The sequence below is a fragment of the Doryrhamphus excisus genome, linkage group LG17 (genome assembly GCF_037039965.1).
Source record: "Doryrhamphus excisus strain RoL-2023G ecotype Guam linkage group LG17, RoL_Dexc_Guam_v1.1, whole genome shotgun sequence".
NCBI classification, from domain to species: Eukaryota; Metazoa; Chordata; class Actinopteri; order Syngnathiformes; family Syngnathidae; genus Doryrhamphus; species Doryrhamphus excisus.
In genome coordinates, this window is record NC_136373.1 from 10,707,258 (window position 1) to 10,720,553 (window position 13,296).

At 44.4% G+C, this 13,296-nt stretch overlaps 1 protein-coding gene across 10 annotated transcripts in view; it reads right to left on the bottom strand.

Moving 5' to 3' along the window:
• The window catches only part of dip2ba (DIP2 acetate--CoA ligase B (putative)a), a 54,852-nt gene that overhangs the window by 11,148 nt on the left and 30,408 nt on the right, over nt 1–13,296 (bottom strand). For 2 of the 10 annotated variants that reach the window (XM_078798224.1, XM_078798225.1), the window contains exons 4-28: nt 13,086–13,211; nt 11,995–12,213; nt 11,773–11,901; nt 11,423–11,434; nt 10,971–11,090; nt 10,707–10,904; nt 10,535–10,626; nt 10,351–10,461; nt 9,694–9,817; nt 9,428–9,537; nt 9,250–9,352; nt 9,109–9,173; nt 8,933–9,026; nt 8,720–8,839; nt 8,537–8,651; nt 6,822–6,961; nt 6,598–6,734; nt 6,292–6,372; nt 6,072–6,199; nt 5,056–5,170; nt 4,766–4,967; nt 4,564–4,676; nt 4,382–4,405; nt 344–424; nt 106–229 (exon numbers count right to left, since the gene is read on the bottom strand). In XM_078798224.1, coding sequence (XP_078654350.1) covers nt 106–229; nt 344–424; nt 4,382–4,405; nt 4,564–4,676; nt 4,766–4,967; nt 5,056–5,170; nt 6,072–6,199; nt 6,292–6,372; nt 6,598–6,734; nt 6,822–6,961; nt 8,537–8,651; nt 8,720–8,839; nt 8,933–9,026; nt 9,109–9,173; nt 9,250–9,352; nt 9,428–9,537; nt 9,694–9,817; nt 10,351–10,461; nt 10,535–10,626; nt 10,707–10,904; nt 10,971–11,090; nt 11,423–11,434; nt 11,773–11,901; nt 11,995–12,213; nt 13,086–13,211 — 2,883 coding nt within the window. The other 8 variants (XM_078798226.1, XM_058085773.2, XM_078798227.1 and 5 more) reach the window with 5 other exon arrangements.

The window sequence follows — 13,296 nt, forward strand, 5'->3', positions numbered from 1 at the left end:
CTGCAGAGGAAGGAGATACAAGACAAAGCTTGCTGACTAAAACTATTCTTCATGTGTATGGGAGAAGTGATGATGAAAAGGCAGAGGGGGTGTCTGTGTGTCTACCTGGGGGATAAAGCAGCACCACGTTGTCTCCTGTGTTGAGGCCTCCTCGCTCCATGAGGGTGGCTGTTATTTTCTCTGCTCTTTTGTGTAGCTGAGCACATGTAGCTGTGCACACTGGCACCCCCTGCAGCAAGAACACAGGAAGTACAGTTCATTTCCATCTGCCAAAATGGACCAGTATGTATGTATGCATTCATCCATGCCGAGTTTCTTGGATGGACAGGATGGCTTACTCCACCTTTGCATTCAACAGCACATAAAGAACATGGTCCGGGTCTGTCTGGGCTCTCCACTGAAGTGCTTCAGATAAGAATTGGTGCTGCAAAAACGACAAATAACTCTTACAGAGCTGCATTGTTGTTAAGTCAAAGCCATTTCAAAGACACAACACATCAAATGTTGCCTGAAATCAAATACACAATGTACAACAGCCAACAATGGACGACATCTTAGTGGTAACAAATACATTTGGAGTAATGTAAAGTAATGTAAAGAGCTCCGACTGATCGTTATCGGCCGATATCAGTGAAAAAGCACGGCATGGACATGTATGGGCCGATACTTGCTTTAAAACGTGCTATCTGCATGCTATCTGCAACCACTTTTGCTGTTCAGGTTGGCTGGAGGGGCCCAGCGGAGGGGGATAAACCTGCTTTTCATTCCAGTGAATGAGAAGACTAGAAATAAATCCATTGTGGAATAGAAAAGGTGAGTTGCGGATACCAGCATGTTGTTCATGTTCTGCTAAAACCAGCATATTGGCTTAGTTAGGCTTGGAATAAGCTATGGAAATAAATGATAAAGATGAGTAGCTCATTTTCATTGTGTAGAAAATCCTTGGTGAGCCCCAATAAAGCCAATAGTACATTTAAACATTTACACTGCATCTATGGGATCGGTATCGGACGGTTTCACTCATGGATTATCAGGATCGGTATTGGTAACATAAAACCATGATTGGGACATGAACTAATGTTTTGTCATTTTAAACCGACTTGATGTTAAATGGACATTATTCATGTTAAATATCTACCAGAGATATTCTGTTTGTGACCTATCGCTCAGACACACGCGAGCACATGACGGGAATGTGGCCGTGTCCACAGAGGGATGTTATGCCAGGTCATGCTGGGACCATCTGTACCTGCTAGGAAGCCAAATACAGGAGGTAAAGGGGGGGTAAAGTTCACTTTAGAGCAGGGGTGGGCAAATATTTTGACTTGTGGGCCGCATTGAGTTAACAAATTGTCCCCTGGGGCCAGAACATACGTATATTTAACACACACTGACACTATTTTATGCTTATAATTTTCCTTGAATTATAATTTTATCTGTAAAAGTGTTATACTGTCAGCTGGATGTTCTCATGTCCCTTTTTTCAGGAGCACTTTAAACATCAGACCACATCAAACTATGTAATTTAATTTTACAGTTTTGTTTGTTTTGTTTTTTTTTAATAAATAAGACATCCGACTCACAAGTCATGTTGCCAGTTTGTATGTTAAAAGTTGCAATATTTAGAAAGCAACTGGCGGGCCAGATTCAAACGCTTAGTGGGCCGCATGTGGCCCCCGGGCCGTAGTTTGCCCACCCCTGCTTTAGAGGGATGCTGAAGCGAGAACAGCAACATACGTGAATACTAACGCACTGACTGAACACTACACAGTTGGCTCAAACCAAACAAGAATAGATTCAACACTCACAGCTTAGTACCAGCCACCCTCCATCAGACACATCATCAGAACGTGGGGGGGAGGGGGCAAGCCATGCTATATACACACACACACACACGTGCGCACATAGGAGCGGATACAACAATCAGAGGTTCACACCAAAACAATCCTTTGTAGTGACTTTATTCTACAATACAGTAAACCTCGGATATATCGGATTCAATTGTTCCCACTGTTTTTTTCCGATATAAGCAAAATCCGTTATATGCGTATACCGGAAAATGTCCGTTTTACGCATATATCGGATTTATATCCGGTATATGCGTAAATCGGATTTTATCCGTTATAAAAAGGCATTTCCTTGACTATGTTTCCAATGTACCTGGACTGGGCAATGAAAAGAGACGTAAGGTAATGAGAATTTAACTTTATTGGACTCTGAGCATAACAAATTGTTAATTAAGCTAGGCCCTGTTACGCCCGTCAGGCCTACGTTATTTCCAATAGTGAGGTTAAGATCTCATTCACTGCTGTGCTAGTATTATTGACATCACTCACTTTTATATTTGTCCTAAATCTGGAGCCAGGAGAAAGACAATAGCCAGTGACATCAACAAGATTAGCATAACGTAGGCCTACATGATCTTAACCTCACTACTGTTTTGGGATTTGGCCTCATGTAGACCTAGGGCCTACCCTTCCTGCCACATTCATTACACGGACGCGCAATGCCATGGGGGAACTTTCTTTAATCCATGTTCACAGCCAAAGCTGAAGATTATAACATCTTTGTATGAATTACAGACATGTACATGAGCATGTACAACAAAATAAAAAAAACATTTCTCAAATCTGTAGAAATGCCTTCTTGTTGCTATTAGGGAGGTTTAGAAACCAAACAATAAACGTAAACGCAAACGAACGCAGGCTATTGACAAGTCAGCAAGTTCCCATACATTTCAATAGCATGTGATGTCATTATCGTTTGCACTAAGGTTTACCGTTTGGTTTCTAAACCTCGCTAATAGCAACAAGAAGGCATTTCTACAGATTTGAGATTTTTTTTTTTTTCGTTGTACATGCTCATGTACATGTCTGTAATTCATACAAAGATGTTATAATCTTCTGCTTTGGCTGTGAACATGGATCAAAGATGGATCAAAGGCCACGATGCGGCCATCCGATATATGCGAGGGAAATTGGAACGGGACTGGAGACTTTGTCCGAAATAGGCGAAATCCGATATATGCAATGAATTTTTATTGGAAATGCATTACAGAAAAATTGGTTCTTTTTTATCTGTCCGTTGTGAGCGAATTTCCGATATATCCGAGTCCGATATATCCGAGGTTTACTGTATATATATTTATAGTTACTATATAGTTGTCGTTTAGTTATTTAAACCCAAATAAACTACAAAGTACAGTACATTGCATTTGGTAAATGTGAAGAACATCTCTTTGAGTTAGGCCTGCCATGATAATTGATAAATCACAAGGATTAAAAAAAGGAATTGAGGAGCATATATGCCTGTTATACGCTATATACCACACAGGCTGCCATGTGTCTGTCTACAGTGGCCCCCAGTATGTCGGGGCAGGGCCACTACCGAGAGTACACAGACGGAGTCCTGGTGGTTCCAAACGTCTTCCATTTACGAATAATGGAGGCCACTGTGCTCATTGGGACCTTCAAAGCAGCAGAAATTTTTCTGTATCCTTCCCCAGATTTGTGCCCCAAGACAATCCTGTCTCGCAGGTCTACAGACAGTTCTTTTGACTTCATGCTTGGTGTTTGTGCTCTGACATGCACAGTCAACTGTGGGACCTTATATAGACAGGTGTGTGCCTTTCCAAATCATGTCCAATCAACTGAATTTACTGCAGGTGGACTCCAATTAAGCTGTAGAAAGATCTCAAGGATGATCAGTGGAAAAAAGATGCACCTGAGCTCAATTTTGAGCTTCATGGCAAAAGCTGTGAATACTTATGTAAATGTGATTTTTTTGTTTTCTATTTTTAATAAATTCAAAACATGTAAAAAAAACATTTTTTCACATTGTCATAATGGAGTATTTTGTGTAGAATTTTGAGGTAAGAGATTAATTTAATACAGTTTGGAATGAGGCTGTAACATGACAAAATGTAGAAAAAGTGAAGCGCTGTGAATACTTTCCGGATGCACTGTATATATATATATTGAATTTTTTAAATGGTCTCAAAAAATGTTGTGTGATATTATTGTAAATATAACATAATATCAATTATAGACAATAGTTTGTAGGAAAATTATTGTCCAGCAAAATGTGTTATCGTGACAGGCCAACTTGGAGGAGTGGAAGAATAAGACTGTGTGTGTGTGTGTGTGTGTGTGTGTGTGTGTGTGTGTGTGTGTGTTGAATTGGGAAAGCTATTGGGCTGCTGGCCAGTTACTTTGAGAACACCATGTCATTTTAGTCCAAGCCTATAATTGTCCATTACGTTATCTGTGTGTGGACCCCTGCCATCTCTGAGCTCCAGGCCAAGCTGCTCATAGCTGAAAATGCACATCTGACTGACAGAAGAAGCAGCAGAAGCGAAGGAGGGGCCAGTCTAGAACCTTACCATCACTGTAGGCCACATACAGAGCTATATGTAAACCCAAATGGAACAAAAGGCAGTAAGACAAGCATGAAATGTCCTCAACATGCTGCATGACAGTGCAACATTTGTTAGTCGTGTTGCATTTTAATACACCGTAAATCTTACAATGAGTGGCGAGCTTGCCGTAGAATGGGCTGCAGTACCTTTCTAATCAGATCCTGGTCCTCCACTACACCCAGTTCTCTACCTGTGGCCTGGGCGATTCGTTTCCCTGCCACGAGGTTGCCCACCAGCATAGAAGCTGGACCAACGTCCACTAAACAGATGATACACATACAGTCATTTCCATGAAAAGCACAAAACAATCAAAGACTTGCAGGTTTCATTTCATTTAAAAGAACTCACCAGGCTGCTTCTGCCGTGGTTTGGGCATGTTGGTAACACAGGTGTGTGGGCACATGAGGATATTGCAGGGGTGCAGGTTTCCCTCTAGAAAGTTCTGCTTGGTTTCACAGATGTGGATGCCTCCGAAGGGTGTCTTTGGGAGGGTGTTGGCTGGAACCAGGGCAAGGCAGTACAACCCGGCCTGGTGGATAGTGTCGATGGCCTGCAAGGAAGATATGCATCATCTCATGCAGGAAGGCTACATGAAAATACATACAAACAGTACTTGAATCAAGTCAACAAAGGGATACCTGCAGAACTCGACTCATCCACTGAAAGCTGTCCTCTTCGCTGGCGTCAGGCCGCTGCTCTGCCACAATCACGATCCTCTCGTCATAAAACACAGTCACTGAGAACACGGCAATCCTTAACAGACAAACAAAGGGATGGAAAAAAGACATTCCAGATAAACACAGTCCAAACACACACCAATAAATAATACACATTATACACACACAGTGGTGTGAAAAGGTTTGGGCGCCCCTGACTGGTTGTTGGGAGCAGCCATTTCAGTTAAATATCATATACGAATAGATTTTTTATCATATATATATAATATATATATAGCAGACCAACACAGTGATAGATGAGAAGGGAAATTAATTTACAGAATGTGTGCAATAATTATTTAAACAAATATAGGCAGGAGCATACATTTATGCATCAGCATTCATTCATTCATTTTCTACCGCTTATCCTCACGAGGGTCGCGGGGGTGCTGGAGTCTATCCCAGCTGTCTTTGGGCGAGAGGTGGTGTACACCCTGGACTGGTGGCCTGCCACTCACAGGGCACATATAGACAAACAACCATTCCCACCCACATTCATAACTATGGACAATTTGGAGTGGCCAATTAACCTAGCATGTTTTTGGAATGTGGGAGGAAACCGGAGTACCCAGAGAAAACCCACGCATGCACGGGGAGAACATGCAAACTCCACACAGAGATGGCCGAGGGTGGGATTGAACTCGGGTCTCCTAGCTGTGAGGTCTGTGCGCTAACCACTTGTCCGCTATGCAGCCCATGCATCAGCATATAATCATCAAAGAAATGCTTCCTATAGCTACCAATGAGGGTCTGGATTCTGGTTGAAGGTAGTTTGGACCATTCTTCTTTCCAAAACATCTCCAGTTGAGTCAGGTTTGATGGTTATGATATATCTACCTCAATGGCTCATTTATGAAGGAACATCTTGAAATGTATCAGCCCAAACTTTCCCGCACCACCGTAGGTCAGAGTAGTGGATAGAGAAGGCAGTGGTTCACCTTCCCCTGTAAACTGTTTTGACAGGCTCCACTGCGAGGGCAGTCGCCACCAGGTCGTCGGCGTTATGGCGTCGCCTGCTCACCATCAGGAGCCCCTCGATCTTCCCCACAACAAATACCAGGCTGCCCTGTGAAAGACACACAGGCACATCTCAGCACCCTATTTTAATTGCTGACCGTAAACATACCAGTGCTTTATTTCTGTGTACGTGTTCCTTACTGGGCCAACGAATCCTAGCAGACCAGTACGGGTAAATGGAACTTCTCCTAACGGTGCACCAGACTGGTTGACAGGAATCACCTAAAGAAGAAAAAACGTAAAGAAAGTCCACTGGTGGAAAGTGGAAACAATGATCGATTGAAAAAAGAGCTCAAGATGTTCCAGATGCCTTTGTAAGTCACCCCATAAATGGTCATACCACTGTAAATAGTGTGGTGACGCGGAAGAAACATCTACATCTACTCTTAACCAGGAGTAGAAGTATTGAGCTATCCAGTCACTTGAAGTTGAGGAGTTTGGACGGACCTCAAATGTGTTTTTGGTGACACCAGGAAGGCCGTAGTACATGGTGCCTCCTGCTCGAGAACTGATCACAATCTCTCCTATCTCATCAGTTTTGCACAGCTGAGGAGATCCGTCTGGTTTCACGATGCACATGAGAGCTGAAATACACATTTAGGTCAGAATGTTGACATATTTTATGATGATGCTGGAAGGAGTTGGAATGTGTGGCATCATGTACGGCAAACCTCCAGGCATGATATGGCCCACATCTTGAACAGTTAGAGCTGAATTCTTGTCCTCGGTGTTAACTCGAATTACACCGTGGCTCAGCCCGCCCATGGACAGGATGGCCCTGGCTGGCAGAGGAGCTCCTCGTGCACCAGGCCTGCAGCGAGCAAAGGAGGAAGTGATAGCATGAGCTGTACTAGACAGAAAGGCAGCAGAAAGGTCACATTATTTTATTATTTTATGTATTTATTGTTTTAAATACTTAAATAAATAATGATTAGTTTTATTATAATTATATATATATATATATATATATGTGTGTGTGGGTGTGTGTGTGTGTATATGGCCATATGGATATACGGGGGGGGGGCTCTGCGGGGGTCTGGCGCAGGGCGTTCCAACTATACCGCCCGGTCCTCCATGGGGCAGTGTGCCCGGGCCTCTCCTGTCCTGGCCGGGGCGGTCCTATGTCGGTGGTCAGGCCTGGGGTTACCTGGGGCGGGCCGGGTTCTGCTTCCTGGGGGTGTGTGGGGGGCGGGGGGCGGTGCCTCCGGCCGTGGACGGGCTCCCTTCCGGCTGGCGGGGGCGCCCCTGTGCCCACGGGTGTGTGGCCTTCGATGCCCTTCTGCCCTAGTGGGGTATGGTCTCCCGCGGGTCTCGGGGGTGCGGCTCTCCTCCGGCCTGCTGGCGCCCTGTTGCCGGTTGGGATTGCTCCTCCATGGCCTCTTGCTGGTCTCTTCGGGGAGTTGCTTCGGGGGCGGGTCTTGGGGAGTCGGCCCTGGCTTTGCCCACACCCACGGGGCCGGAGGATCTCTGGCGGTGGGGGCTTGAACTGGCTGCGCGGGGCGGGGTTTGCTGGGTGGTAGAAGGCAGTCTCTCTCCTTTTGTCATTGTCAGTGACAATTACACATTCACACACTCGCATTCACATACACAACACACCTCCATATGGACACTCACAGCACATGGGTGCTTCTCTATACAATCTACCATTTTATCCCTGATGTTTATATGCTATTGGTATGCTATTATTACAGTAATAATGATGTCAAGCAGTGAGATTTTAATTACTGTAACCGTATGGTTGTAATTGTGTTTACTATCACGGTTCATATCTTTATTGTTACTATTGCTACTGGTAAGTTGGACTGTTTCATTTCACTGATATCATCTCCATTATGACCCTTAGCCATCATTGACATTTAACTGTTCTGTTTGTCTCTGTTGTTGTTATGGGAATTCTTGCTGCTGCTGTTTTTGTCTCTCCCTCTACTTCCCCCCCCCCAACCCCACCTTTCTCTTCTTCTTTTCTGTTCTTCTTCTTGCTCCGGTCCAGTCGCTCCAAATGGCATAACAAAAACATCAAATAACGGCAAATAAAATTTCATGGTACAGGGAAGTTGTAGCCAACACCTTTCCTGACACAGAGCAAATCTGTCTAGCATGTAAGGGCATTTAGATCAACAATACTATCTGCCCCAATGGCTGGACGGGACAAAAAAAAAAAAAAGAAAGGTCACGTTATGCTGTGGTGAAGTCACAACATTTAGTTAGTTATTTGTGGAAACGTATCTGTTCCTTTGTCTACTTCCTCCTACTGTGTTCATATATAAACTGAGGCGGTGAACGAAAAAAGCAGCCCCTTCTGTGACTTACTAAATGTCTCAGACTGAGTATGCCATGGGCATGTTCAGCTGGAAATGGCCCCCGGGTTGGACTGCACCTATTGTACCTGCGTATGGCCACCGTCAAGGCCTCGGGAGAAGTGGCACAAGGACAGATAACCTCAGGCTTTAGACCATGAGACTGGAACACATTCAGGAAGGCATCACATGATGACACAGACCCTAAGAGGACACAAAGAGGGTGAATCATGAACAACAAAATCAAACATGTACAGAAGGATGCCACTCACATGGGTTTGCCCCGTCAGCTACTATTAGCATCCGTATGGAGGACAGGTTGGTGTCTCTCTGCTCTTTGTGGGCCATCATTGCCCAGTGAAGGTCACGGCACTTCACCAAGGCCACACGAGCTGGAGAATGACAAGAGGACAGGACAGGTACTATGTTACAGTTATAGCCAATATAAGGCAATATAAGGCAATAAAGGCAATGATGAAAACAACCTTTGTGGATGTGGACTCTCTGCACCCAGGATATCGGACAGGCTTTCATAACGGCATATGGCACAGCGATGGTGTGAATTCTATTCATGACACTCTGAGGGAAAAAAATAGCTGTTGTCACCACAGTTGGCTGTTAAGTAGTCTCTTAACCACGGAGTTGGTGGCAATTATCTCACCGTTAAGACACCATGCCACAAGCCCATATCCTTCTTACAATCCAGCACATTAACCAACGTCTCCCCTGGCACGAGAAGCAGGAACACATTAGCCAATGAGGGAGTGATGCACAAGGATAACGAGTGATGTGACGCACTGACCTTCACAATAGTTACAGGCCTGAGTCAGGGCCTGACAGTGAGTCAGCATGGAAATCTTAGACACGGCGACTCCCATCACCGTTCCTTCCTTACTGGCTTTGTACTTCAGTGGACAACGGGCAAATGAAGAGGTCGATCAGGATATGTCACACTAAACTAAAGAATATACGGGAAGTACCTCGATGTAGACAGTGTCGGTGTTGGCGGTGGGAATATGAGGCTGCCAGTCTTTGGATGGTTTGGTCAGGTACTTGGTGTCTGTCACCACCCATTTCATTCTTGGCCATCCTGGTTATGATGAGAGTATGTTAGCTAATATCATGAAAGAGATCTCTCTATTCTCTTCCATCCAGCAGATGGAGCTTTTTTTTTTTGTCAGGCTGCGGCTGCTTTGGCTCCCGGTAACACAGACACTTTATCTATCTAGCATAGGGGCTGGCTGACCTTTGAACTGGATGATCTCTCCATTTGGTGTCTTGGGCAGACCTTTGAGACAGACCTCACTGGTCAGTGCCAGACTGACGCCACAGCTGCCTAGCAGAAAGCCGATCTGCTGACTGCCTGCATCCTTTGAGAGATAAGAAGAAACGTATGACATGCTGGGATTGACTGGCATCCAGTAAATGACCATAGATGGTTGTTACTGGGAGCACATCTTATTCCGGATTAGAAAATGCTACTTTATTTGACACTTTGAACACTGCAGCTTAAACAATGATGCAGCTAAATTATGGCTAAATCAATTAGAGTTCCTGTGATGCTTGCAGTGCAGATTCAGGAAGTAGTGAAATGGAGTAGTAAAGTGGACCGCTGGCAGCGGTCTGACATGTTAAGCAAGTTTGATCGAGTGTAGAATTACTACAGCTTCTGTTGGACCACGGCAAATGTTGAACTGAAATTAAAACATGTCACACGTCTCAGTCAGTCATCGCAGCTAACAAGTGAAGCTGGCAACACGGAGCGTAAGTCGGATTTGCAAGGTTTGTAGTGTGTCTTTCAGTGTAAGTACCCCATGTTACCACAAGGACATCTACAGCTTACAGACAAGTGCAACCTATAAAATATACTCCCCCCTTTACTGTCCATGAGTAACATCCTCACCTGTCTCGACAGCGGCACCTCAATCGGCACTGGGATGACCTCAGCCAACAAACATCCATAGAATGCTACCCAGAACATTCCCGGGTCACTGTTTGGATAGACCAATGCCACCTAACATACAAAAGATCATTCATTTCAACATTGTGTGCACGGCATGTGCACCCTGTGGCTGGCGTGCACTTACTCGATCTCCAGGTTGTAGCACAGGTTCCGTCTTTGTGCCAAGTTTATTAAGCAGCGTGTAGGCCAGCTTTAAACTGCGACTCCACAGTTTGCCTGTGGGAAGGAAAGTTCAATGGATTGTTTCTTATGTTGGATGCTTTAGACGCTTTGGATGCTTTAAAAGTACTGCTCACCATAAGTGAGAGTGTAGAGAGGTTTGCCTGTGATATCCAGAGCTGTGAGGGCAGGACTCTTGGCTTGAGTTGCACCCCAGCGGGCCAGGGCTGCCTGCAAGGCAGGCGGCCAGTTACTAACGACACCAAGGGGCTCCCCCTTCACCGGGATGATTTGACGCCCCTCGGGCTTGGGGGTGTTGGGGTCTGGCTGGGGAACTGGAGGGCACCAAGATTTGGATTAAAGGGTATAGATGTCATCTGTCAGAATGGATGTATCTTCACCTTCTACTATTTCTTCAGAGTCGTCAAGGAAGAATTCACTGAGTGGTGGTCTTTTAGGCCGCTTGAGTGTGTTTAGCAGCTGCTGGATTTTAGTGGACACTCTGCTGCTGACGGGCACACCTGGGCAAATACCAAAGACAGCAACCAACGTCACAAGCAAACAAATGGAGCCCTTGTGTACATGCAAATCTAAGACAAATCTCAGTGGTAGCACACACGCACAGAGAAAGGTTCTGAAGCACAGGCTCACAGTCAGATCATCATCAGGAGCAGGGAAGATTTGAAAGGAGAATTTGCTACTTCGACAGACACAGGTTGGAAGCATTGAAGGGAAATTGAACACAGGAGGTTCTCTAAGTCTAAACCTACACCAATGAAACACACAGGCTGGAAAGCAAGCCAACACGGGCCTCTTAAGCATCCCTCCTGATGCAAGGTTTGATTTATATTACCTTTTCTCTTTCCTTTTTTAAGGAAAGGCAAGACATGGAGGTATTAATGGACCCAAAAGAAAGAACAGAAAATATCTGTGATTAGCGGCATTCAAATCATAGCAACATGAGGACGCTTTAATGATGGAACACACAATAAGAATGTTGAATGCTGAATATTGTGGAAAGGAGCTTTAATGCAGTCCCTCAACTGCAGTGGTTGCCACATCAATGACCAATAACCAAGTTTTACATATCTATCATATCTATTTGGAATGAGAGCTGATTTGGCTTTTCTATAGAGACACACTGATCTTAGATCCCCAACATATGACATGTGTGTGTTTGTGTACGTGTGTGTGTGTGTGTACCGTCAGCAGTGTCCAGCATGCTAGAGCGGCTCTGCCCACGGCTCATGCCTCTAACAGCAGGAGGAAGGTCCACCCTGGAACCTCTGTCTTGAGGAGTAGAGGATGTAACATCTGGAGGGACACTGTTTTCTAATGGGGAGACATTGGAAGAAGGTTTGAAGTGGCCAGGAATAAAGCAGAACGTGATCTAATGTGTTGATTTGTGCCGTCTCCTAAATGTACCTATGCGGGTCTGAGCCAGTACATCAGTCAAGACAGAAGCAGCGAGCTGGGGCTGAGGCTGGCTCTTGGGCTCTCCATGGGAGAGGGTTGAGGATGCTGATGACGATGTGGAGGAGCTTTGGACAGAACGATTGATCCAGTAATCGGGGCTCTGCAAGCCCTGAGCTAGGGCAGCCTTTCTGCGGAGAGAGCCCTCATCCTCTGATGCAGAAGAAGTGTCTGGCGGGAAGACAAAATGGAATTTGAAGTCTGTCTCCATTATCAATAGTAAACTGTAGACTGATGTCTATTTCATCTAATGGATGAAAATATGAGCTGGAAACCCCATATTACAAATATACAACATAAGGTGGCCAGAAATATTTCAGTATTGAACAAAGCAAAATTTGTTCTCAATCAGAAATCACTCCACACTCTTTATTGCTCTCTGGTTCTACCATATCTTACTTATTGTGTGGAAATATGGAGTAATAACTATAAAAGCAATCTTCACTCGCTAAATGTATTGCAAAAAAGGTCAGTAAGGATAATTCATAATGCCGCCTACAGAGAACATACTAACTCCTTATTTCTAAAATCACAAATACTTCAACTTGCTGATATAGTTAATCTTCAAACTGCTAAAATAATGCATAAGGCTAAAAACAACCAATTAGCTAAAAATGCAAGATATAAGAGAGGAGAAATATGATCTCAGGGAGGAAGTACATTTGAAACACTTCTATGCTTGGACTACGTTAAAAAGCCATAGCATTTCAGTATGTGGAATCAAACTATGGATATTATGTCATTGGATGGTCATATCATCTCGTACTTCGGTACGGGGTACATTATTAAACAAATTAAAAAAAAACTTTAAACTGTATCATGGAAAGCAGGAAGTGAACAAACAGTTAGTGATTGTAAAAGTACCAGATGGAGGGGTAGGATTTAATAAGCTTTGCTTCTTCCTACTCCTTTTGGACATGTGGAACTGGGAACTGATTATGTGATGCACTCAATTGGAATCTGATGCATGTTCAATAAAACCATTACCATTACCATTAAAAGAGATACGAAGACATTCCACCTTCTGAAGGAATGATTTTTACCTGGAGGTGTGCAAGCATCACCGGGGGACTGGACAAAGGCTGAGCGTCTCTTGGTTGGCATGGGCAGTGCCATCTTTTCCTCTTTGTGTTTGGCCAGTGCTGCCTGCACAGCTTCTGTGTGAATGTCTACACAAGTAAATACAGACCATGAGACAATTGGGGAAATAACACACTACTGGGGATGTGATGTGTTACTTGTTGGTTTCTCCAA